Below are 26,098 nucleotides of genomic sequence, written 5' to 3'. Positions count from 1 at the left end.
ACTTAAGAGAAAACTCTAGTCATTTCTAAGAGTTTTTTCCTCATGCTTTAGAAGACATACCATGTCAAATCTGAATGTTAAATATACAAAAGTAAATTTGTCATATATATATTTCTGTAATATTCTCATAACATAGATATCTAATCTAATTTTTGTGTTCACATAAAATACAAAACTAATCAGACACTCATAACAGATTTTTTTTTTTAATTTTAATTTCCAGAGGTCATTGCTTTAAGTAATGGTCAGAGTACTAAACGGAAGTAAAAAAACGAAACAAAAACTTGAGCTTGCATTCTGACCCTGGTATATGACCGCAGTGTATTTTATGGTTCTAATTCCCCAAGTATAAAATGAGCACTGGTAAGGATGCCCTCCAAGATTAGTTCCAATTTTGAAATTCTGTTGCGCTGACAAACTTCCACCTTTGGTGTCTGTTGACAGACGAATGGAGAAGGTGTAGTGTATCTATGCAGTGGAATAGTACTCAATCATAACGAAGAAGGAAATCTGTCATTTGTGATAACATGTTTGAACCTGTAGGACATTATACTAAGTGAAATAAGCCAGGTGCTAGAGACAAAGACTGCATAAGTTACTTATATGTAGAATCTGAAACAGTTGAACTTGGAGATGCAGAGAGTGGAATGAATGGTGGTTACCAGGAGCTTGGAGGTCAGGGGTGAGAAATGGAGAGATGTTGGTCAGATGTTGGGCAGCCATGTAGATTGACTGATAAATGTACATGACAACTATAGTTAATACTACTGTACTGAATACTGGAAATATGTTGAGAGAGTGAATTTCAGGTGCTCTTGTTACCAAAAAAACCGAACCATTAACTATGAAGAGATGATATGTTAACTAGCTTGACTCAAATAATCACTTCACTATGGATATGTATATCAAATCATCATGCTCTTATTACATATAATTTTTTTATATAACATCTTTTTAAAAAATAAAAAGGGCGGAGATTGTCAGAATGGAAAAATGTAAGACCCAACTAGATGCTGCTTGTAAGAAATGTATTTTTATAAAAACACAAAGAGTCAAAAGTAAAAGAAAAGAAAAAGGTATATCATACTAACCACCGAAAAGAAAGTTGAAGCGGCCGTATTAATATCAGACAAAGTAGACTTCAGAGCAAAGACTATTTCTAGAAGGCCGCTTTGTCAAAAGATGTAACAACCTTAAATGTTTAAGCACCCGATAACACAGCTTCAAAATAAAAGAGCAAAAACTGATAGAATTATAAGGAAGGTGGACAAACACAGTTATGATCAGATACACCGCTCTCACAGTCCTTTTGTGCAGCAAGTAGGCAGAAGATCAGTACAACCAACCAGCCTGACCTGACATTTTAGTCTAACAACAGTGTAACACATATGCTTTTCAAGGGCCCATAGAGCATTTATCAAGATAGACCATATTTTGAACTATAAAATGTTTCAATACATTTTAAAGGGTTTAAGTCATACAAAGTGTATTCTCTTATCACATTGCATTAAATTAAAAATTCACAGAAATATTTCTGGAATATCTCCAAATATGTGGAAACTAAATAAAGCACTGTTAAGTAACCCATGGATCAAAGAAGAGATCAGAAGAGAAACTAGAAAGTATTTTGAACCAAATGAAATGAAAACGTAACACATGAAGATTTGGGGTATTCCTAAAGCAATACGTAGAGGGAATTTTATAGCACTGAGCACTTCTATTAGGAAAAAAGGTCTGAAATTAATACCTTCAAATTCCACCTTAAGAAACTAAAAAAAAAAAAAAAAATCAAATTAAATCCAAAGTAAGCAGAGAAAGGAAATAATAAAGATCAGAGTGAAACTCATTGAAATAACACAAAAATATGAAAAAATCAATAAAACCAAAATCTGATTCTTTGAGATCAATAAAATTGATAATCCTCTAAGAGAAAATAAAAAATAACAAATACGAGGAATGAATGTAAAGATATTACCACAGAACCTACAAATACTGAAAGAATAACAAGGATACTCAGTACCCAAGGGATATTATGAATAGCTTTCTGCCAGTAAAGACTACAACTTGGAAAAAATGAACAGTTCCTTGAGAGACAGAAACTACCAAAGATCACTCAATCAGAAATCATCTGAATAGTTCTTTATGTATATTCCCACAAAGAAAACTCCAAGTCAGATGATGTGGATAGATAAATTCTACCAAACACTTAAGGAAGAAATAGTGCCAATTCTACACAAACTCTTCTAGAAAATTGAAGAGTAAAGAATCGAATACTTCTCAAATGATTTTATGGATCAGCATTTCTCCAAAACCAAAATCAAATAATATTGCAAGAGAACAAAACTCAGACCAATAATATCCTTCATAACCACAGATGCAAAACTTTAAAAGGAAAATAGAGGTTAGCAAGGGTAATCCAACAACATATTTGAAAAGATAATACATCATCAATAAGTGGGGTTTATCCTAGAATGCAATTTTCATTTAACACTCAAAAATTATTTCAAGTAATTGACCATAGTAGCAAACAAAATGAAAAGACCACATGGTCATCTTAAGTAGACATAGAAGAAACATTTAGCACAGTCCAGCATTATTCCTGATAAAGATTCTGAGCATACCGGGAATAGAAAGGAACTTGTTCAACCTGATAAAGAACACCTATGAAAAACCTACAACTAAATCATACTTGATGGTAAAATACTATATGCTTCCCCACCAAGATCAGTGAAACAGCGGAAGAATGTCTGCTCTCTTCACTTCTTTTCACCATTGTACTGGAGGTTTCAGCCAGTGCAATAAGAAAAAAATGAAATAAAAGGCATCCAGATTAGAAAGTAAGAAGTAAAACTGTATTCACAGACCATATAATCATATATGTAAAAAATGGAATAGACTCTACAAAGTAGCTTCTACAACTAATAAGTGAGGCTAAAACGTTTGCAGGATTCAAGATCCATATACAAGATAAGTTGGATTTCTGTACCCTAGCAACAGACAATCAGAACTTTTATAATAACAGTAACAAAAAATACGGCATTCTTAAGGGAATGTGTATGACAAAAGATACATAAATCCCTGCATACTAAAAACTACAAAACTGCTAAGAAAAATTAAAGAAGACCTAAGTAAATGAAGAACTGTACTGTATTCATGGATCAGGAGACTCAATAACAGTTAAGATGTCAGTTCTCCCCAGGTTGACCTACAGAGTCAGTGCAATCCCAAACAAAATCCATGGGAGCACTTTTTTCTGTAGAAATTGAGAAGCTCATTCTAAAATTATTGTGCATATACAAAGAACCTGGAATAGTCAAACTTTAAAAAGGAACACAAAATTTGAGAGGCAACAGCAATTTAAAAACTTATAAATATATTAATTGAAACAGAGTGGCATTGGCATAAGAGTAGAAAAGTAGCTCACTGGAACAGGATAGAAAGACCAGAAATAAATCTGTACATATGTGGACTGCTGATTTTTAACAAAGTTGACAAGACAAATCAGTGAAGAAAGTATAGACTTTTCAACAAATGGTATTGGAATAATTGGACATCCATATGCCAATAATTGAATCTTAAGCTGTACTTCATATGTAAAAACCTAAAAGTAGTCATAGACCTAAATATCAAAACCTAAAACTAGAACTGCTAGAAGGAAATAAGAGGAAATTTTTCAGTCTTGAATTAAGCAAAGCATTTTCAGACATAACACGAAAAGCATGATCCATAAAAGAAAAACTTGGTAAATTAGACTTTATTAAAATTGAAAACTTCCGTTCTTCTAGAGACACTGCTAAGAGAATAACTAGAAAAGCTGCAGACTAGAAGAAGGTATTTGTGAAGTGTGTATCTGATCAAGAACTTGTATCCAGAGTACATAAATAACTCTCAGAAGTCAGTAATAAAAAATACAAGAACCCAGTAAATAAATGGATAAAAGATTTGAACAGACACTTCACCAAGAATGTCTAAAATTAAAAAGACTGGGCGCCTGAGTGGCTCAGTCCTTAAGCGTCTGCCTTCGGCTCAGGGCGTGATCCCGGCGTTCTGGGATCTCCGCGATCTGCTTCTTCCTCTCCCACTCCCCCTGCTTGTGTTCCCTCTCTCGCTGTCTGTTTTCCTCTCTGTCAAATAAATAAATAAAATCTTTAAAAGTAAAAATTAAATTAAATTAAAAAGACTGACCTTAAGTAGGTTGGTGAGGATATGGATGAACTAGAATTGTCATACACTGCTGGTTTCAATATAAAGTGGTACAGCTGCTTTGGAGAACAGTTTGGCAGTTGCCTAAAAGTTTAAATTTATTACCACCGTATAATTCAGCCATTACACTGCTAGGTATTTACCTGAGGGGGAAAATCGTGCTAATACTTGTGTATGAAGCTTAATGGCAGCTTTATTTATAAAAGCCCAAAACTGTAAACAATCCAACAATCCAACTATCAGCAGGTGTATATGTAAACAAAGTTAATTATTGTGAACGAAAGGGACCAGACAAAAAAGAATATACTGTATAACTCAGCTTATGTAAAACTCTAGAAAATTTAAATCTGTAGTGATAGAAAGCAGATCAGTGTTTGTGTGTAAGATGGATATGTTCATTTTCTTGATTGTGGTGATGGTGTTACAGTAAATATTTCTGATTTTTACCAGAAAATGAATTTGAAATCTTAAAATATAGTAAACATCGATTAGTAAAAAGAAACTCTTCTAGGTTCCCCCGCCAGAAAACGTCCTAGTTTTTCTTACTCAGTGAGAATTTAAGTAGAAAATACAGGTGTTTGGGTGCCAGGGTGGCTCTGTTGAATGTGCACCCTACTCTTGGTTTTGGCTCAGGTCATGATCTCATGGGTTGTGGGACCAAGCCCCACACTGGACTCTGCGCTCAGCTGGGAGTCTGCTTGAAGATTCTCTCCCTCTGCCCCTCTCTCTCTCTCTCTCAAATAAATAAGTAAATCTTAAAAAAAAATAATGTAGGTGTTAAGTTTGCAGTTTTGCTAATGCATACTTTTTTTTTTTCAGGGTCTTGCCTATTTGCATACTAAAGGCAAAATGCATAGAGATATCAAAGTAAGTTCCTTTAATATGCTTAAATTGGTAATTTTATTGGAATGAGTTTTATGATGCTAATTTAATAGTATTTATATTTTTGTTTTAGGGTGCAAATATTTTATTGACAGATCATGGTGATGTAAAATTAGGTATGTTATTTCAAGTTCCTCAAGTTTTTTCCCAAAAAGATTAAATAAAATTTTAAATGAGAATTAATATTATGTAAGCTTAATATTCATAACAAGAACCTCAATAATATTCATATTTTGATCCAGTAATTATAATCCTGAGACACTGTGTAAGGAAATTAATCCTAAAGAAAAAATCTATGTTCATAGAGGTATTAATTATACATTACACCAGAAAAAAGTACAAACATAGGGCTAGCAGTAGAAAAACTGTTAAACTGGGGGCACCTGGGTGGCTCAGTCGGTTAAGCGTCTGACTCTTGGTTTTGGCTCGGGTCATGATCTCAGGGTCCTGGGATGGAGCCCTGCATCAGGCTGCGCACTTAGTTCAGAGCCTGCTTGTCCCTCTCCCTCTGTTCCTCCCTGTGCTCTCTGGCTCTCCCTCCCTCTCTCTCTCTCTCTCTGTTTCTCTTCAGCTCATAAATAAATAAAAAAATCTTTAAAAAAAAAAAAAGAAAAAACTGTTAAAAGTGTAATAAGTCCACTTATGGAATGTTATATTCAGTCATTAAAATTAATAGTTAAGGAGAACAGGGAGTAGATTCCCTGAGGTGTTAGTTAAATGACAAAAATGAACTATATGTATATTTAGTTTTTTACAGTCATGTGTAACAACAATAAAAAAAGTTTATATAGAGAAAAAAAGACTTTCTTTAATAGCACCAAAATACTACACTAGTTGTATTGGAGTAAAAAGAATCCAGGTGGGTGGTTTGTTTTTTTATCTTTTTTTTCCTAATTAACTTCAATGTGCTTATAATAAATTTTTTACTAACTTTGTTCTTTATAAAGTGTGTTTCATTCTAGTAAAGTGCCAAAAAGTGATTTTCCTTTAATGAATGTTATAAACTAAGCAAGAGAAGATTTAGGTTTTCAATTTATATGCATTTCCTTAGCATTACTGTCTGAATTCTTAAGAATGCCATGCCTAAGGGTGAAATTTAGAAATGTGGGTAACTTTATTGAAAGAACTAAAATTTTTATTCAGTTTTTTTCCTTTCTAGCTGACTTTGGCGTGGCTGCGAAGATAACAGCCACCATTGCAAAGAGAAAATCTTTCATTGGCACTCCCTACTGGTAAGATGATATTACGGTTGGGTTTTGTGCATTTTCATTTCTTCACAGTTGGTGATCAGCATAGATACTTAGTGATACAATTGATAGTTGACTGAAAGTCTGAAAATTTATATTCTCCTTGATTACTATCATACTTTTGATTGGGTTAGGGAACTTTGATATCCCCCACTCATGCTCTCTCTTTCTCAAATAAATAAATAAAATATTTTTAAAAATAAAAAATAAAAGCAACTTCTACCTTGTGGATATTTAATATAAATTAATTTTAAAATAGCAAACACTAAAAAAAGAGTATTTCCCCCAAGTAATATTTATACTTTATAACTTCAAATGCTGTCATTATATACCACTGAATCCCAAATGGTAACGCCAACTCAGCTACTAAATTGACCTTCCATCTTAGATACATTCGCAGTTGTTTGATAATAGCTGTACTCCAACATCCACAAGCATTTTAGACTCAAATCAATCTCTTCAGTCAACCCCTTTCTTTCAGTCCCCTCTGCCACTGCATTTGAAAAGTCCTTTATCTTTTTTCCCTTGTATTTTTGAAATAGTCTTCTGACTCGTTCACCCGACTGTTTTTACCTCCTCTCATAGTGTCCTTCACATTGCCATGAGTTTCAGATCAAATTTACCCCCCAGAATTACCCTATTTTCACAATAAAGTCTAAAGTTCCTTATATAATCAGTAGGCCATTCATTATCTAGCTCCTACCTCTGAGGTTCATTTTGCAGATACTTTTTAGACTCTTTCAAACTACCTGTGGTAAACGACCAATTTTCTAAAATTCCCTGCTCATGACAGACTGATACTTTAATAAAATAAGTTAGAAATGAATTAGTAAACAATGATGGAGTATTTGGACAAGAGTTAATACTGTCAGTTTTTGTACTTATCATAGACTCATACCGAGCAGTTTACGGCCCCATGTAAGGCTGCGGGTCATGCGTTGAGTAGCAGTGTCCTGTCACCTTTCCAGGTGTCCGTGCTCTCTTCCTGTTTCCCTGCATTTGCACTTGTTTCCTCTGACTAAAATGTTGAGGCTCTTCGCCCTGCCATAGCTCCCTGCTGATTCATTCTCACCTCCTTTGGGAACATTTCTGACCTTCATGGGGATTTAGGTATTCTTTTCCCATATTATATGACAAGATTCACAAAACAGAAACTAAAGTAAGACAACACAGTTTTTCCTCAGAGCATGAGTCTTCAGAGAAGATCCAAGATTTTTAAATAATGAATTTTAAAAGAGTATATCTGTATGTATATGGTCTTTACTAAGCCTTTCCTAGTAAATATCTGTCAGCCTCTCTCCCTCTAGTTTAGTGAATATAACAAAAAATAGCAGATTTCCTATCATTTTTAAAAACTAAAGATGTTATATTCATTGATTCCTTCTAGGATGGCCCCAGAAGTTGCAGCAGTAGAAAAGAACGGTGGCTACAACCAGCTCTGTGATATCTGGGCGGTGGGAATAACAGCGATTGAACTTGGGGAACTTCAGCCGCCTATGTTTGATCTTCATCCAATGAGGTGTTCTCACTATCTACAATTATACAGTTATTCATAAAGTCTCCGAGGAGAATGAAATATTATGTCCAAATAGCCCAGGTGTTGTAGGGACCTAGGGGTAATCACTTGCACCTAATACCTGCTCTCTTTTATTGCTCTTCTAAGGCAGCATGGAGTGAGTCGTCAGTACTACTTGAAGCTTTTCCATAAAACAAATCTTTAGTAATCACACTAGGACATAGCAGTTATAATTTAGAAAGTTTTTTTAAGTCTTTACATTCATTCTTCCATCAATTGAACTTGTTTCTTTTCCTCTTTTAAGCAGAATTATAAGCAAATGATAAAGGATGTAGATGAGAGTTTTTTTCTGTTCTCTTTTGATTTTGTTTCTTTTTCTTTTGTCAAGGGATAATGAAGAGGTAGCTATGCTTAGCATAATTATTATTTACATTTTAGGGCATACTATCTCTCAAAAAATATTTGAGAGCCTTTGAAAGGATTTTTAATATTTTGAAGTAAAATATAAGTTGAGCTAAAATTTGAACTGTTCATTAGTGTAAAGTTGAAAAGAAAACAGAGTGTGGAAAGTGTTCTAACATGATAGACTGTGGATTAGTGTATATTACATAAGGAATTCATTTAGAGGCTATAGGCAAAAGATTATTTATGAACAAGTACCAGATACAAAGAAACGTGAAAAACTATTTGACCTCATAAGTAACTAAACATACACAAGTTAAAAGATACCTACTTTTAGCTGGAATGCCATTAACTAGAGACCTTCAGGAAAATAATTTGATGTTGCTTGTTACGGGCAATACAAATGTTTCATTGATTCTACTACTTGGAAAATTATGCTTAGGATATAATCCAAGAAAAGGAAAAGCTAAGAATTACCCATTTCAGGTTAACAAGGGAAAAAAAAAATCTAAACGTCCAATAGCTGGTGAATTGTGTGGTTTTTAAAATTTTTTTTTTTTTTTTAGTTGGTGAGTTGTTCAGCAAATTTTTTTAGCAGTTAAGGGCAGCTATTACATATGTATAAACCAAAACAACATGGAAAATTGATTATTAGTGAAAAAACAATGTAATATTACCTAATATAATAATTGGTTATATAAAGAACTAAAGAGCGAAAGGTTTGAAATAATGTCTCAGGGTAGTAGGAATATAAATATAGGAATCATTTCATTTTTAAGAAGATAAAATATCTTTGGTATTTAAAAAAAGACTAAGGAGTTTGCTTAGAAACCTGTAAAGGGTTTTGTAGGAAATACTGAAATAGAGCATTTTAGAACTTCCTTCTTAAATCTTCCATCCTTCTGCCCCCACAGCCCTAGAAAATGAGTCAAAGGTGAATTCGTAGAGAGAATCTTCTCGCAGGTTGACTTCTACATCGTTCATAATGAGAAAATGTGGAAAATTGTTGTCCAAAAGAGGGGAAAAGACTAGGAAGTAGATATAATTTGCCCATATACCCCAAATAATTATAGAGACAAATCTTCCATTAAGCATACAACCCAATGTTAGGGTAACATATCATCTCTTTGTTACAAAATGATACATATAATTACTATATATATACTTATATATATACTTATATACATATATATGTGTGTGTATATATATATATATGCGCTAGTTCTATATGTTAACAGTATTGTAATAAAACCCTTTTCTAACATTTGGTAGCTTCACCTTGTGAATAAGAACTTGTTTGAAATTTAAATATCCTCTGTAGCTAGGAGAAGTTTTCTATAAGGTATTCAAAATATAAAAAATTTAATTTCCAGGGGTGCCTGGCTAGGTCAGTCTTAATCTCAGGGTTGTAAATTCAAGCCCCATGTTGGGTATAGAGAGCACTTCAATAAATAAATAAATAAATAAATAAATAAATAAATAAATAAATAAATAGTAAAAAAACACGTTATTGATAAACAACAAAAAAAAATCTTTTAAAAAAAATTTAATTTCTGTATTCCATACCAGCTTTCATTAGTGCCTGCATATTTAATAATTTGTATAAATGCATTACAGAATATTCATTCTGATTATTAGATGAAGTAATAAAAGTATTTCAGTATTGCTCTTTAACTGAAATTTTTATTCCAGGGCCCTCTTCTTAATGTCAAAAAGTAATTTTCAGCCTCCAAAACTGAAGGACAAAACAAAATGGTAAGGTAATGCATATATAGACTTACAGAGTTTTACAGATGATAAGGAGACAGGTTCCGTTCCCTTATCTTATAGACGATGACACTGAAGCCCAGAGCTATTAAGCAGTTTACCTGAAGTTAGATATCTGATTTACTTGCAGAGCTATGGCAACGATGTAAGTTTATTCTCTTGACAATTCCAGTTTCTTAGGAACTTAGAGTGACAAGGAACCCACATCAATCCAAAAGATTTTTATAATCTGCTCTGGTAAAACTGTGATCATTTTTCTTAGTTTTTTAGAAGCTTGGGTAAGAGGTATGGTCAGGAAACCACTGGAGATGAATAGATTAAAATTTTAGAGATTCATATCTTTGCCTTGGATTCTATTACTTCTGTTAATGACATGTTGACTTTTATCGAAGGTGATATGAAAAGTTTTCCCAAGTGCCATGACACTTACCACTGTTGACTTCTGCCTTCTTTACCTAATATTCAAAAAGGTTATTATTTATTTTCATCCTCCTCTCTTCTTTCTCTTACTAAGTAAGGCAGTTTGCCTCTTCTTAAATTCCATTAGGACATTTTTAATTGGATGATAAAAATTGAAAAATATTTTTCTGGTAATGTTTTCCCATACATTTAATAAAAGAAACCATGCAAATAAAAGTTTCCAAGTTCTTATTCAGGAATTCAGGAATTCTTCATCTAGATTTAATGGATCTTTTATGGGAGGAGGCCCAGGGACTCCCCAAATTCTGTGTGTATTTTCATAGGGAGACAGTCCATATCTTGTTTCAGATTCTAAGAGCTCTGTCCCCAAAACAGGTTCTAAACTGTTTTATGTTTTACTGGCCAGTCTGTACAGAGTATTACTTAGGAGCCAGGCCATTCTGGGGATGATGCCAGAAGTGAAGGGAAAATCACACTGGAAATAAAGAAGTTTATATCCTACTGTGGTTGTATTCTTTTGTGGTGATACGGGTTTCTTCCTAATCCTTGTTACCCTAAGCTCCTAAGCAACTGGAACTGGAGGACTTTGTGGCAGGAATGACTGGATATTCATTCAGGAATGAATGACTACTAGCCGTTATGGCTAAATTCACAGATTCCAGAGCAGTCGTTGCCATTGGAGTACCTTTGCCAGTCTCAGGGTCCTGTTTGACTTTGTTGTCCCCACCACAAGTCACCGAATATAATGCAGTGGTCTGTTTTCTCTGCAAGAGAACTGCTATGTGGTTGCCCTTATTCCTAAGAAATTCAGTGACCCTATAAGGGTTTAGATAATCTTTTACATTACCCATCATACTCCATGCCATTCTTCTGGTATAGGAAAACATTTATATGTTATATAAATTTAAGCAATGAGAAAAGGCCATTTTGCTTCCTAAGTGGCACCTATAACACAAGATTATAAATCCTGTAAATGACACAACTGCCCATTTCTATTTTTAGTGTATTTTTTAAAGGTTATATGTTACTGTTTTGTTAACTAATTTCATTTTACTTGTAGACGAAACTGACACTTGTTTTCAAGGAACATACTGTGCTTTGGGTTTTGTTTTTTGGCTTATACAGAGCTAAGAGGCCCAAGAGAAAAATCATGTGTTTCAGACTTTCTAACTGCTTATAAATTAGTTTTATTTAGTAACACCAAAAAACTAATATTAGTGAAATATTTTTGCACATGTCTCTTTTTATTTGAAGGTCATCAACATTCCATAATTTTGTCAAAGTAGCACTAACCAAAAACCCCAAAAAAAGACCAACCGCTGAAAGACTTCTGACTGTAAGTCAATTTAAATTATAGGGGAATTTTCTGTAGTTGGTGCAGTAAGTAGGCATATCACTTGAACAAAAGTATTTATGATTTTTAATATGAAAATTTAGTAATCTCTTACTGCAGGGGTCAGCAAACTTTCTGTGAAGAGCTAGATAGTAAATGTTTTAGGCTTTGGGGCCACACAGTCCCTGTTGCAACTACTGAATTTTGCCATTGAAGCACATAAGCATACACAGTATACTCGAATGGGTATGGCTTTAATACTCAACACTTGATTTACAAAAAGAGGCAGTGCCCCAAATTTTGCCCATCAGCTTTAGTTTGCCAACCTCCGCCTTAGAGGAAACTCTTAAAAATGTTGCTGTCATCTTTCTTGGTTTCCTATGTAAATTTATAGAATGCTCTGTGTGTAATGTATTTGTAAAATACTTTTATATTAGAAAAAGTCAATGATTACAGCAGCCTAAGGAAACCTTATTTAAATGTCAAAATTGAATTATGTATCTTTGTATATTTATATAATGTTACTGAATTAAATGTATGCAAATGTGGAATACACGTGCTTTTTTCTTACTGTGATACGGACTGTACCTCAGTGTTCATTTGCACATGTATCACTGTAGTGACAGGAGCAAGAATGTCTAGTTGTTATAGCCAAGGTTGTAATTTTACAACCTAATGTAGATTAGATAACTTCACTTAGAAAAATTATTCATATTATAAACTTACTCCACAAGGCTGCTTTAGTTTGATAATATATAATTATGGTTTCTCTGATTAATATTTTTTACTAATACATTCTCTAATTTATTTGTATTGGTAGGCTCCCATATGCTTGTCTCTGAAAGTTCAGGAAAAGTACAAATAACATTTTCTGTAAACCATTGATGTAAAAGCATACTCATGAAATTTTGTTTTGTTTTGTTTTGACTTAGCATACGTTTGTAGGGCAGCCAGGTCTCTCTAGGGCCCTAGCAGTTGAGCTGTTGGACAAAGTGAATAATCCAGACAACCATGCACATTACACTGAGGGAGATGACGATGACTTTGAGGTAAAGAGTGTTTGCAGTCTGATATTTGAAAATAAATGTTTAATATGGTCTGAGAGTTTGTTTCCTAGTTTACTGTTTTGGTTATAACAGATTTAGCCAGAAAGATTAATTAGCAATGTAAACTAAACTTATCCTGCATATAATTACCAGTTGATTCTTTAAAAGAAATTTGCAGTGTAACATATATAACATAACTGGTTGACACTTTTTCTGGAAAGAACGAGGATTACTAGTCTAATTAAAACTACTTATATCATTTTATTTTCCTAGTTGGTTTGCCCAAAGTTATTAAGAGGTAGCCAAGATTAGAATCAGATCTTTTTCACCTCCCAGAAATCCAGAAGGGCTTTCCCTTCTCCCTGGACCTCAGATTCTGTAGTGAGAGTCTGATCTTTCTCTAATGAGAAAGGACATCTATTTCTAAGGAAATAAAAGATTTTAGGAACATTGCTTTGGACCAAGAGAATAAAGAGTTAGCCAGAGCACATGCACATATGATTTTTCATAAGAGAGACTCTTTAGAAATCCAATTGGTCATTTTTTAGTTTCTTTATTATACAGGTTATTAACAGAATACAAATTATTTTTAAAAATTAAGTTGAGGTTCACATAGATATTTTATCCTTTCCAATACTTGCTGAAGACTGTTATATTTTATATTATTACATGTAGCACTAGTCTTATGTTTTCCTTCTCTGAAAATACTATAAAATCTTTTTGAATATATTCTATTTAACAACAAAACTTGTAAATCAGGAATGAGGGACTTCCTGTCTGTTGGCAGATACCTACTTAAGCTTGTATAAAACACAGCTGTACTTTTTCTCCGGTGTTTCTTCCTCTCCTTTTAGGATTTCTTTTTGTTTCTGTGTTTCTCTGAATTTGTCTCTTCATTTCTCTTTATGCCTTTATTTCCTTTTATATCTCTACCTTCACTCTGGCAAGACTATAGAGCCAAACTTTTTGTTATTATGTATTGAAGGAAATGTTCTACTTTATGTTTTTAAGTTTTGAATTTTACTATTGTGTATGTTCCACGTAGGAGTGAGAACATATGATAGTTGTCTTTCTCCACTTGACTTACTTCACTTAGCATAAGCCTCTCCAGTTCCATCCATGTCGATGCAAAGGATTACTGCTAGATTTTGATTTGAATGCCTGGGTGGGTATAAAAGTGTGTAATTGAGGTAGGAACACTAGAGTAAAATCAGGTTTGGAAAGAAAGAGGAGTTCGGTTTTATGTATAGTAATTTTGATGTTGCACACGACTTCCAAATGGAGAGTCTCGTAAGGAATCAGATATGTGGTTGTACCTCGGGGAGAGAAGCTCGGACTGCAGGGGTGTATTTGGAAGTCATTAAGTATAGAAGTAGTTAATACCTTAAGGAGTAAATGTGATCACTCAAGGGAAGCATGTAGAATGAAAAAAGAAGAGGGCCTATGACAGCATCCTGAGATTTCTCCCAAAATTTAAGAATCAAGTAGGCTAGGAGGCACCTGGGTGGCACAGTCAGTTAAGTGTCTGACTCTTAGTTTCAATCAAGCCCTGTATCAGGCTCTGCACTCAGCACGGAGTCTGCTTAAGATTCTCATTCTCTCTCCCTCTGCCCCCCTTGCGCTCTCTCTCCCTCCCTCACAGTCTCTAAAATAAATAAGTCTTAAAAGAAAAGAAGCAAGCAAGCTAATAGGAATGGCAAAGGTTTGATAAAGACCATTAAAAGAAGGAGGGAAAGTTTTAACAAGAATATTGCCTAAAAGATAAGTTAAATCTTTGGATTTAGGTGGTGGTGCTTGACTACTTTTTTAAAAGGATAATACTCAAATTATCGAGGTGAAACTAGAGTGGAGTGGTTTGGAAGACAAGTATAACAATACATTTACGCAATTTAGTTGTGAAAGGGAGAGGTAGGATGAACAGTAGCTGGAGGAAAGCGAGTTGGTGGGGGATTTATTTAATTAGTTATTGTTTATGAGGGAAAGTAATTTTGAACGGGATTAAATGCTTATGAAAAGGATCCAATAGATAGAGATAAAAAAGATTTAAGAGAAACGAAATGAATAGGCAAAGTCTCTGAGAAAGGAGGAGAGGCTGGGATCTAGATTATGAGACACTTGATCTTACGTAATGAAACACTTCTCTTGCATGAGAGAGGAGGATAGTTCATGTTGTCGCCAGAAGATATCTTCTATTTGATGATTCCAGTTTTCTCTGTGAAGTAAATGGCAAGGTCATCTCTTGAAAGTCTGAGGGAAAAAGAGTGTGTTTGGAGAGTATGGAGAGAAGGTGTGAAATAGTAATTGAGGAGAGCGGTTGGGTTAAATGATTAGACGAGTGTTCGTGGGCAAAGTTGAAGCCTCAGATGAGACGAATTTTCAGTGTGTCGGCTGGGTGACTTTCCTCCAGTAGTGATTGGTATGCCCAATATAAACACAAAGGTAGTTAGCTTAATTCATCCAAAGTTGTCATTTTGGCATGACAGAGTACTGAAGGACAATGGGGCAAAGGGAATTTAGGATATTGGCCAGAAATTGCTTGAAATTGTAGACCATCAGATACAAACTGGAAGGAAGAAGAGTGAAGGTAAGAGAAATGCTGATGGAGGGTAACAAGGTAATGGGTCGATGGACTTGGGATTCCAATGTAAACCTGAAGTAGTGTAATGGGAGTAAATGAGACTGAGCTGAAAGGCTGAGAAGTTTGGAGCATAGCGTGAGTTTGAGTATCAGAGCTGATGGCAAGGTCCAGGGCGTGATTTTGGAATTGAGAGTGTATTGAATATAGAAGTCTGGGAGAGTGAGATGAGGTCAGAAAACTTAAGTCCCAAACAATGGATTGTTGAATTCCCTTGGTATGATGGTGGGTCTTGAAGTAGAGGAGAAAACATATGAGCCACTGTCCTTCATCAGTGAATGAGAGTGAGTCATTAGAAATTTGATAGGTGACAGTTGAGCTGAAGGCATAGTTTCAAAGGATCAGGAACTTATGCAAAAGGGTGTAAAGTTAGCAGGCTTCTCACTTGATTTACTATAGTAGTCTTACGCAGTGTCTCTGCATCCAGTATTTCTCCCCTCCGTACCTTCTTACACATTTACCCAATTACTCTTAAACCTGACTCTGAAATACCGCTCCTTTTTTGTAAAATCTCCAAAAAATGTCTTTGCCGAGAAAATAAAATTGAGAGTCCTCAGCTGACATTAGGAGCCTTTCATGATCTGGCTCATCCCCCGTCTGTCTGTCCAGCTTTGTCATCTCTTCCCTGAATCTTCACTGAAGCCAGATAGTAACCAACCCCCGTTGCCCTGAATGCTGCAATTTCTTTTTCTTCTTGCATTACTTTGTTCACATTCTCTCTGCTGTCTAGCATGCTTCCCATACTTCTGCACATCCAGTGCCTACTGTCTTCAGTCCCAGATCAGATTCCAGCTCTGTCATGAAGAACTTCTCTATCCCTTCAGGCAGAAGTCATTTCTTTTTCATCAGGACATTAATAGTAATCGTCTTAATGAATGGCGTTGACCATTTTGTAATCATATTATTTGTGTGTCTTAAGTGCCTAAACTACAAACCCCTGGAAGATGAGATTTCTGACTTTCTTTGCATCTTTTCAGTATTTTATACAGTATAAACATGGAATAAGTGAATAACTTCTAAAGTATTTTAGTGTTCATTTTATTATGTTTGTCCTATAGTTTACAGTCATGTTTGTCAGTAAATGATCATTTAGTTGAAAAGTTTGACCTTTTAACTTTATCACTGAAATTTTTTAAAGCGTGTATATTATGCTTATATTCACAGCCCCATGCAATCATTCGTCACACCATTAGATCTACAAACAGGAATGCCAGAGCTGAACGGACAGCTTCAGAAATAAATTGTATGTGTTTGGTATACATTTCCAATTGGTGGTTTTGGAGGGTTGAGCTGGGTGTTTTTGTGGGTCTTTTTGGAATAATAGAATTTCAGACTAACTGAGGCTACATGCTTTAACATAATCAGAATACCTCTAAAACAGCTTGTTTCTCTGGTTTATAATGGAATTCTCTTGTTTTTTAATTAAATGGTTTTTATTTACTAATTGTAAAGGTAATGTATGTTCATCGTAGAAAATTTGTAAGAGGAAAAAAATAGAAAATTACCATTGCCCATAATCTCATCACCCAGTACCAACCCACAGATAATATTTTTGCTAAATTGCCTTCATGTTTTTCCATGACTGAATTTACTTAACATGGAAGCATTTTCAAAAAACTAGCCTAGCCTTTATAACCATTAAAGGTTGCATCGTTTTTCACTGAGGTGACACATTATAGTTGAATAATTTCCTGTTGGACATTGGGTTGGTTTCAGTTTTTTAGTCAGGTTAACAGGAGAGATGAATCTTTTCTAAAATATATACTTAAAAGGGGAAATTTATATTTAGTCAATAAATTAATCATTGACAAATATTTTATATCAAGGATATTTGTCACTTTAGCCAAATTAATTTAGAAGAACGGATTTGCAAAGAAATTTTAGGTATGAGTATATTGATTTAAATGCATCCTTGTTTCAAGAGAGATTTTTAAAAGTTTACAGTAAAATAAGATAAAAAATTATAACTAATGAAGATAATTTATTAAGTATTTAGGCTAATTAGAATTGTTGCAGATGAACATTTTGTTGAAGTCTGAGTTTTCTTGAACCCAAATTTTTCTGGCTTTCTGGATACAGCTTTGGAAGGTCAGTGGAGAGTTAGAACGTCCTTCCGATACCCATCAATTCAGTCAGGCCTTTTCTTAGTTAAACCGGTAATTCGAGATTTTATCTCTTTGTTAGTCGCAGATTGCTGATATTTCTTATGCTGTCTTCTTATATAATCCCAAGTAAACTCCTTGGACTTCAAATACCATATAGAAAAGTAGCAAAGTTGCTCTTCCATTATAAAGCTATCTTCTTTATTTTTTGTAGGTGTATAAGTATTCAATCAATATTGTCTAACATCTATATTTTCTTCTATAGCTCTTGAATTTTGTGTCATATTTAGCAAAGCCTTCCTGATTATAAGATTACAAAAGAATTCTATTATTTTTCTTCTATTTTTACAGTTTTACTTTTTTAATATTTAAATCTTTGATACAAGATATTAATTTATTTGGTAAGAGGTATGAAGTATGGATTCACCTTCAGTTTCTTTTTAAATGACTACCCATTTGTCTAAATGCTAATTGTTAAAAACTTAATATTTTCACCAATGGAGTTGATATATCACCTTTATGATGTACTAAATGACCATATATATTTTTGGATTCTTTCCAGAAATTCTGTCATTGCATTAGTGTGTCTAGTCATGTGCCAATAACATAATTTGATTATTTTGTCTTTATAATACCTTTTAAAATCTGTTAGGACTAATCTTCCTCCTACTCCCCTCACTCCTCCCTCCCCACCCATACATATCTGTTGCTGTTCTTTGTTGTGATATTTGGCTGTTGTATTTTTCCACATAAACTTAAGAATCAGCTTATCTAGTTAAAAAAATTCTCAGTATTTGTACCGAGGTTTCATAAAAGTTCATGTATTAACTTGGGGAGAGTTGACCCCTTTATGATAGTCTGTCTTCTTAACTAAAATAGGCTTTTTCAGGGGTAAGTTCGAGACTTAGTTCTTCCTGAATTCCCAGGGTACTAATATCTTCATGGAGTAAGCTCTTTGTGCTTCAGTACCAGAAAAAAAATTGGTGAAGTTAAAGGTCATTTTATTGGTGACTTATCTTTACATTTTCTCAAGTCTTCTTTTGTGTCGATGAAGAACATTTTATAGCTTTGTTTTTATGTGTTTGTTTAATAGATTTTATATACACCTAGTTAGTTTTATTCTTAGTTTTTTGTTTCATTTTTTAAATTTGAACTGGTAACTTACACACAGTCAAATGCTTAGGTGCACTGTATAATGAATTTTTAAAAATGTATACACTCATGAAACTGCCACCCAGGTCAAAATATAGAGCATTATCAGAATCTCTGAAGGCCCCTTCTCTCGTGCTCCTTCACAATTAGCGCTCTTCTATCTTCCTATCCCCCTGCCCTTTCCGTTGCCCAGGCTCATCATTGTTCTGTTCTCTTGTCACCACAGATTGGTTTTTACCTTGATCTGGATCTTCACATAAGTGGGATATACAATTTGCACCGTTTTTGCTTGGTTTCTTCTGCTCAACATTGTGTCCGTGAGAGTCATTCATGTCATGTGTAGCAATAGTTCATTGTTTTCACAGTAATATAATATTTTATTGTATGATTATAACACAATTTATCCATTCCTTGGTTGATGGGCATTTGATCTGTTGCCAGTTTTTGGCTATTATAACTAGTATAAGCATTTTTACTCTATTTTTAGTGGACATAAGTAATTATTATGGTCTTGGCCTAAGTCTAAGACCACCAAGGATGAATGTGTAGTCCAGCAAAGTCAGGTTTGTTGGCTCCACGCAATGAGGGAAAACACACACTAGAGGAACCATGGAACATCTCATTAAACAAAGGAAAAGAAGAGTTAGAGTGTTTTGGAAAGAGTAGAGTTCAAGTGAAATGTGACAGCTTAACACAAAAGAGAGAGATAAATGATACGGTGAATATCAGGTCTAATACTGTGAAAATTGACCCAGAGGTCTGTTTTTTTGGAAACTTGGAATGCTGTGTTTGGAAACCCGTTTATTTGAAGTTCTGTCTGTATTTTTCAATTGGTTATGGTTTCTATTCTCCTGCTTCTTCTCCAGTTATTTTTTAATTATTATCATATCTTGGACTGGTTGTGTCCTCTTTATTCTAAAGGGTGTTTAAAGAGTTAATTGACTGGTACATCAGCTTGATCCTTTTAAGGCTAATGTCAGGCTTTATCAGACTATTCAGCAAGCTCTTTCCTCTGGTTAGAAACTCGGCTGTCTTTCCTGACACTCTGTGATCACCAGAATCAACGTTTAGCTCACAGCACTCTCTTAGCTGTTCACGACATACTTTGTACAGTCTTGCTTTTTTTCCCCCCCTTAATGAGCAATTTAGTATTCAACCAAAGACAAAGAGATCTCTTGCCATATTTCTAGAGCTCCTTCATGTAGCTTTCTCATTTCTGGCACCCTGCCCTTCAATTTCCCACCACCTAAGCAGCCCTAATCTCCAGTCTTTGTTTCCTGCACCCAGTAAGACTGTTACGCTCTCTTTGGATTCCACATTCTTGTGCCCTAGTTTGGAAAGTGCCTCCAGAAGGAAAGCCAGAGTGAATGTGGATCTTACCACTATGGATTCCCTTCTCTTAAGGATTACAGCCTTGTGGGGTCTGTTATCCACTACCCCAAAATAATTACTTCTTATCGTTTGTACGCACATTGGTGTTACATGTATGTAGGTGTTTAAAGCAGAAAGGTAAGTCCAATTCCTGTTACTTCATTATGGCTAGAACCTCCATCATCTTACAGACATACATGAGTACGTATAATAGAAGACCTCCCCATCTTTGAGTTTTCATAGGCCAAAGATGCACCCAAAGGGACTGTCAGTATTTTCTTTAAAACAAAACAAGTTGAGGTCCCATCTACCACATAAAACAACGATATTGGAGGCCATAGCATTTCTGTGCCATAAGTTACGGCTGCAATAATTTTAGAATAGTCATAAAGAATTTGATTTTTTTTAAGGAGTGATTTTCTTATGTTTTAAAACATCTTAAATGTTTATGAAACTCATGTTTTCTTGGAATTTCTTGTCTTGACATTTGCTTGATCTGTAATTCTTATTGTTAAAGTTAATAATGACATTTTCTCTTTCTTTTCTACACCTGCTTGCCTGCCAGTGTTTCTAGTTGTGATAAAAAAAAAATTTAGTTCAACTCTGTCTCAAATGAGTTGAAGTAGTGAATCAGAGTAGTGGTTTTTGAGTTAAGATATATTTTAATTATGTTAAGAAATAAGTCATTAATAAGTGAGAGCTTTTTATTTTAGGTTATTTTTGAAAAGTAGATACAATGTTTTATGAAATGTCTTTCAATCTTTTATTGAAAATTTTTATGACTGTTTTTGTTTAATGAATTATGTAAGTACTTTGTACTACTTTACAAATCTTTTTTAGGGATAAGAACAACTGGATCCTTTTTGAAAATGATTTTTTAATTTTTTTTTTTTTTTTGCCAATATTGTATTTGGGGATCTTGCATCTCTGTGATGCAGGTATGAATTTTGTTTCGTTTTGTTTTTTAGTCACATTAAATTTTACAATCTTAAATTTCTGTGTACTTTGGGGGGCACGTGGGTGGCTTAGTTGGTTAAGTGTCTGACTCTTAATGTCAGCTCAGGTCTTGATCTCAGCATCATGAGTTCAAGCTCCACGTTGGGCTCCATCCTACTTAAAAAAAAAATCCCCCCAAAACAACTGTGAGTAGAAAATAAGCCATCCTTTATGAGTAGATAATAAGCCATCCTTTTCTCTGTTTTAGAATATTTCCTGTAAGAGAAATTTGAGCAGGCCAAGTAAAATACACATTGAGCAAAATATATTAAATTTCCAAATACTACTGTAACATTTAATTTAAATACTGTTTGTTCTTTTTAGATAATTACAGCTAATTTGGGGAGGTTAATCCTTGCCATAAAGTTGTGGCCTTAGAACAGAGTCTGCAGCCTGGACAGGGAAGATTCTTAAAGTCTTTTTTCTTAGTCAAAGTCGATACTTTGATTAATTTTTTGAAATCTCTTATACACAAAAAGTGCTATTTAATTTCCTGATTCCAACCGAGAATTAAATAGAGTTGTTAAGAAGATACCAAATTGTTACCTTCTTTTGGTAAATATAAAAAGGGGTACTCTTGCAGTAAAAAATGAAAAGATTTTGTTTTTTCTTCTTTCTCCCTTCCCCTCTCCTCAGTACAAAGGCTTCTTGTTACATTCCTGAGACTAACCCTTTAAGATAGAGTTTGTGAATCTCTGTTACATGTTTTGCAGTTGACAAATTACAATTCGAACCTCCTCTGAGAAAAGAAACAGAAGCACGGGATGAAATGGTAGGAATTATTACTTTCAAAGTGCTTTACAAATTAAACTTTGAGAAAACTTATAGTTAGGTATACTTTGACTAAGGAACAAAGTTATATACTCTTCTAAGCAATAATTTGATACTGCATTTCACACATTAAAGTTTGAAAAAAAGCTTAGAGTTAGATATGTTTTGGGGCGCCTGGGTGGCACAGCGGTTAAGCGTCTGCCTTCGGCTCAGGGCGTGATCCTGGCGTTATGGGATCGAGCCCCACATCAGGCTCCTCCGCTATGAGCCTGCTTCTTCCTCTCCCACTCCCCCTGCTTGTGTTCCCTCTCTCGCTGGCTGTCTCTATCTCTGTTAAATAAATAAATAAAACCTTTAGATATGTTTTGACTAGCGTATAATGTTAATATGCCATTTTAACCATTCAGTTTGATCCTTCTGAGTCTTTGGAAGGGTTTACGTGAAGTTATTAAATATATGAATTTCATGCTCAGCTTTACGCTCTCAGGATCTTTTTTCTTATCCACTCTTTAGGTTTAGAGTATATTTTTGCATTACCTTACTGGTTTTACTATTTATTTGTTAATATAGCTTCTTTTTTAACCATTGCTCTTATTTTGAGGTACTGTTTAGTTAAACCTTTCCTTATCTAAAAGGAAGTAAATAATAGAGCTGCCTAGATGTTATCTTAATATTTACTGTATTTTTCAGCTTTGGCAAAGTGTAATTTTTAGAGGAAATGTCTTCTGTTAATGGAGCTCTTCATTCTTAACATTTGGCAGCACTGTTCTTTTTACTGTATATATTGCTGTATATAGAATTCTCTATTTCCATGCCATTGGGCAAAGAATAGCACAGGAAGTTCATGATAGTTTAATAATATGTTGTTTAGTTTTCACACTAATGGATTAGTGATGCAGATAATTCAGAGTTATGTTTTTCTGTTTTATTTGGACTATAATAGCAATGGTAAAGACGGCTTGTCATTTGAAAGTATATTTAGTATGTTTAGGGAACTTCTTCAGTATAAGTCAACTGATAGTGAATCATTGACCTAAATATGTCAAATGACAGCAAATCTAGCTGGGGATTAAAAAATTGATTGAAAGCCAAGATGATTAACAATCATGACACTGAATATTTTCTTGAATCATTTAAGATGATTAATACCTGTTATAAGGGAACATTTTAAATTATTTTTTCACCTTCACAGGGAGTGTCATCAGACCCAAACTTTGTATTACAGTGGAATCCTTTTGTCGATGGTGCAAATACTGGGAAGTAAGTTGTTTTTTAACTTAATAACTATATTTTACTTGATTATATGAGAACAGTATTTAGAGGGAGTGGTTTATTCTAATAAGTTTTAATTTTTTAAGGAAATTGTGCTGTGCCTTTTATCAATGTAAAGCTTCTTTTTTTTTTTTTTTTAAAGATTTTATTTATTTATTCGACAGAGATAGAGACAGCCAGTGAGAGAGGGAACACAAACAGGGGGAGTGGGAGAGGAAGAAGCAGGCTCATAGTGGAAGAGCCTGATGTGGGGCTTGATCCCAGAATGCCGGGATCACGCCCCGAGCCGAAGGCAGACGCTTAACTGCTGTGCCACCCAGGCGCCCCTCAATGTAAAGCTTCTGACTTTAATTACCAGAAGGCATTATGTGTTAATCATTAAGGTTTTTCGAGTTTTCTTCTTTAAATCAGAACTTAGTATGTGTAGTGTTAATTTACTGAAGGATGAGTTACATAATGTCATGGGAAGAAATACTATAGGAGGAGTCGAAAAGCCCCAATTCCATCTCTGCAGTGTAGTTTCTTCATATTCTAGACCTGTCTTCCCCCAACAACTAAATTACAGGCCAGCCTAAGTGTTCCAAGCCTGTTTGTGCATTGCAGTACCTCGAGAGGTCTTTGGAAATAGAGATTTCTGGGCCCTCCGCATTCAGCTTATAGGTCTGGGGTTGGCAAACTATGGCCTGTAAGCCACATCTGAGCCACTGCATATTTTTTGTATAGTCGACAAACTAGAATAGTATTTAGATTTTTTTAGTAGCTGAAAAAAAATCCAAAGAAGATTGATATTTAAAGAAGATTGATATTTTGTTACATGTGAAAATTACATGAACATTTCAGTGTTCATAAAGCTTTGTTGGAACACAACCATGCTTTCACGTTATAAAATGAAAAAAGCTATGGCTTTTATCTTTTTATATGGCTTTTTTTTTTAATATGGCTTTTATAACTTGAAAAAAGCTATGGCTGCTTTCACGTTATAACAAAAGTGTTATGTAGTTGTGAGCACTGTATAGACCAAAGTCTATAACATTTACTGTCTGGTCCTTCACAGAAGGTAAAGGTGATGCAGATGTCGCTGATGTGCGGCTCTCACTGAGGCAGCAAAGGGTTTGATGACACAGCCACTTAAATCTGTGGTTCACACTGACTTCCAGCTCCAAAATTCTGAATCTGTTCTACTACTACGTTTAATTCATTTTTATTACATACTGAATATGCAAAGCAAAACCCTAAAGTTAAAAAGACTTTGTATTCATTTTATGAAAATCTATTTTATAGTCCTGCTGATACAGTTTGACACGATGAGGTCTTAAGTTTTCCTGTAGGTTTTTAAAATACTCTTCAGCATGATCTAGTTGTCTTTTATATCCCCTGAATATAAACAGATTTTAATGCACATTTAATGGGGTCTCTTTTATGTTATCGTTTACCACCGTCTGAACTGCACGTTTCTCTTTGCGCTAGATCAACCTCCAGACGCGCAGTACCACCCCCCCTACCTCCTAAGGTGAGCTACTTGAAGTTTTTGAATAAACCCTTTTTTAAGTAATACAATAATTAAATTTAAAAAGTAATTTTATTGAATGTGCTCAAAATTCTCTTAAATATATTTTAGATAAATGCAGTTTTCTTTAAGAGGAGATTTCAAAGACGTAAAATATATATTAAAAAAATCATAAGAAATACAATATTTGGATAGCTATAAGAAAAAGGTAAAAATAAGTTCTACTCATTTGAGAGAAAACTGCATGGAGAGGAAATAGAGTTCATCATTTATAATCCTCATTCACTACTATAATTTGATATTTCAGTGGAGTCATACTTCATTAAGTCCTTGCTTGTTTCTATTTATTAAATATTTTGTGAATTGTTTATATAATTTTATCAGTTAAAATTATATCCGTTTTGATTGGGGGGTGATTAAAAAAAATCACATGCCAAGTTCTTAGTTGTGTTGGACAGTAATTCAACTCTTGTTTGCTTTGCTTACTTAGAGCAGTGATTGAATTATATAGACGAAAGAAAAAAAAGACATATTCCCTTTCTCCTAAAGTCTTTGATGCATAATGATAATGGCGTGTTACTGTTTTGTATCTAAATTTATTAAAGCACTTTTGTGTCTTACTATCACTAGCCAAGGATAAACAGCTACCCTGAAGACAACCTCCTGGATGAAGAAAAGTCATCAACTGTAAAACGTTGCCCTGATACAGAGAACAGAGCTCCCCAATTTCTCAGAAGACAGAGTAGCCCAAGTTGTGGTCCTGTAGCTGAGACTTCCTCTATTGGTATGGCTAGCAGTATCAGCAGTCCTGGAGTACATACAGCTAGATACTGTGATCTGGGTAAATAAATCAAAGTGAAAACTGAAGAGAAAGCCATGGTCATATTTTCAAAGAATGTCTTCAGTCAATCTTACAACTATTTAAAGCTTTCTGAAGTTATTTTAAATTCCACATGGATGGGCTATACACAGATTCAGTGCAGTTCAATCCTAATTTGACCCCTTACTAAATATGATGGGGTCTAAGAATGCTGAATGGATGTTCCCACCCGTCAGAGGTTCCGGATTTGTAGCAGAAGGTACACCCACATACCCATAACATTGGACAAGACAGCGTGTATAAGTGTCTCAGACAATAATTATATGTAGTAAAAAGGAAAGATTTTTAGGAAGATAAGGATAGGGAATAGAAGGGGTGGGCCCTTGCAGAGTATTAAAGGACTTGGTTGAGCCTTCGTGAGGGAGAGCCAGTGCTGACAGGCATTCCTGGTGAGCAGGAAGGAATAAACAAATGTACTGAACCATGAAAATCTGGATCGTGTTGTAATGGTAGTCTAGTCTGAGAGAAGTGCGAGCTTTTGAAAGTCATGTACTGGGAGATAGGACTAGAAAGGTGGACTGAAGTCCACTTACGAAAGGCCTTGAATATCAGCATAGCATTCATTTAGCGTTTCTTTTTCTCCTAATATGGAAAGA

General features: G+C 34.5%; 1 protein-coding gene across 3 annotated transcripts in view; it reads left to right on the top strand.

The window, feature by feature from the left end:
* The window catches only part of MAP4K5 (mitogen-activated protein kinase kinase kinase kinase 5), a 99,758-nt gene that overhangs the window by 47,586 nt on the left and 26,074 nt on the right, over nucleotides 1-26,098 (top strand). For 2 of the 3 annotated variants that reach the window (XM_040620878.1, XM_040620880.1), the window contains exons 6-17: nucleotides 5,023-5,070; nucleotides 5,159-5,201; nucleotides 6,245-6,317; nucleotides 7,720-7,851; nucleotides 9,943-10,005; nucleotides 11,692-11,773; nucleotides 12,703-12,819; nucleotides 16,616-16,694; nucleotides 21,786-21,844; nucleotides 23,036-23,103; nucleotides 24,583-24,625; nucleotides 25,253-25,463. In XM_040620878.1, the coding sequence (XP_040476812.1) occupies nucleotides 5,023-5,070; nucleotides 5,159-5,201; nucleotides 6,245-6,317; nucleotides 7,720-7,851; nucleotides 9,943-10,005; nucleotides 11,692-11,773; nucleotides 12,703-12,819; nucleotides 16,616-16,694; nucleotides 21,786-21,844; nucleotides 23,036-23,103; nucleotides 24,583-24,625; nucleotides 25,253-25,463 (1,018 nt within the window). The remainder of the gene's footprint in view (nucleotides 1-5,022; nucleotides 5,071-5,158; nucleotides 5,202-6,244; nucleotides 6,318-7,719; nucleotides 7,852-9,942; nucleotides 10,006-11,691; nucleotides 11,774-12,702; nucleotides 12,820-16,615; nucleotides 16,695-21,785; nucleotides 21,845-23,035; nucleotides 23,104-24,582; nucleotides 24,626-25,252; nucleotides 25,464-26,098) is intronic. The other variant, XM_040620879.1, reaches the window with a different exon arrangement.

The sequence above is a fragment of the Ursus maritimus genome, unplaced genomic scaffold (genome assembly GCF_017311325.1).
Source record: "Ursus maritimus isolate PB19 unplaced genomic scaffold, ASM1731132v1 scaffold_36, whole genome shotgun sequence".
Classification (NCBI taxonomy): domain Eukaryota; kingdom Metazoa; phylum Chordata; class Mammalia; order Carnivora; family Ursidae; genus Ursus; species Ursus maritimus.
This window is presented reverse-complemented; position numbering and strand designations above follow the sequence as displayed.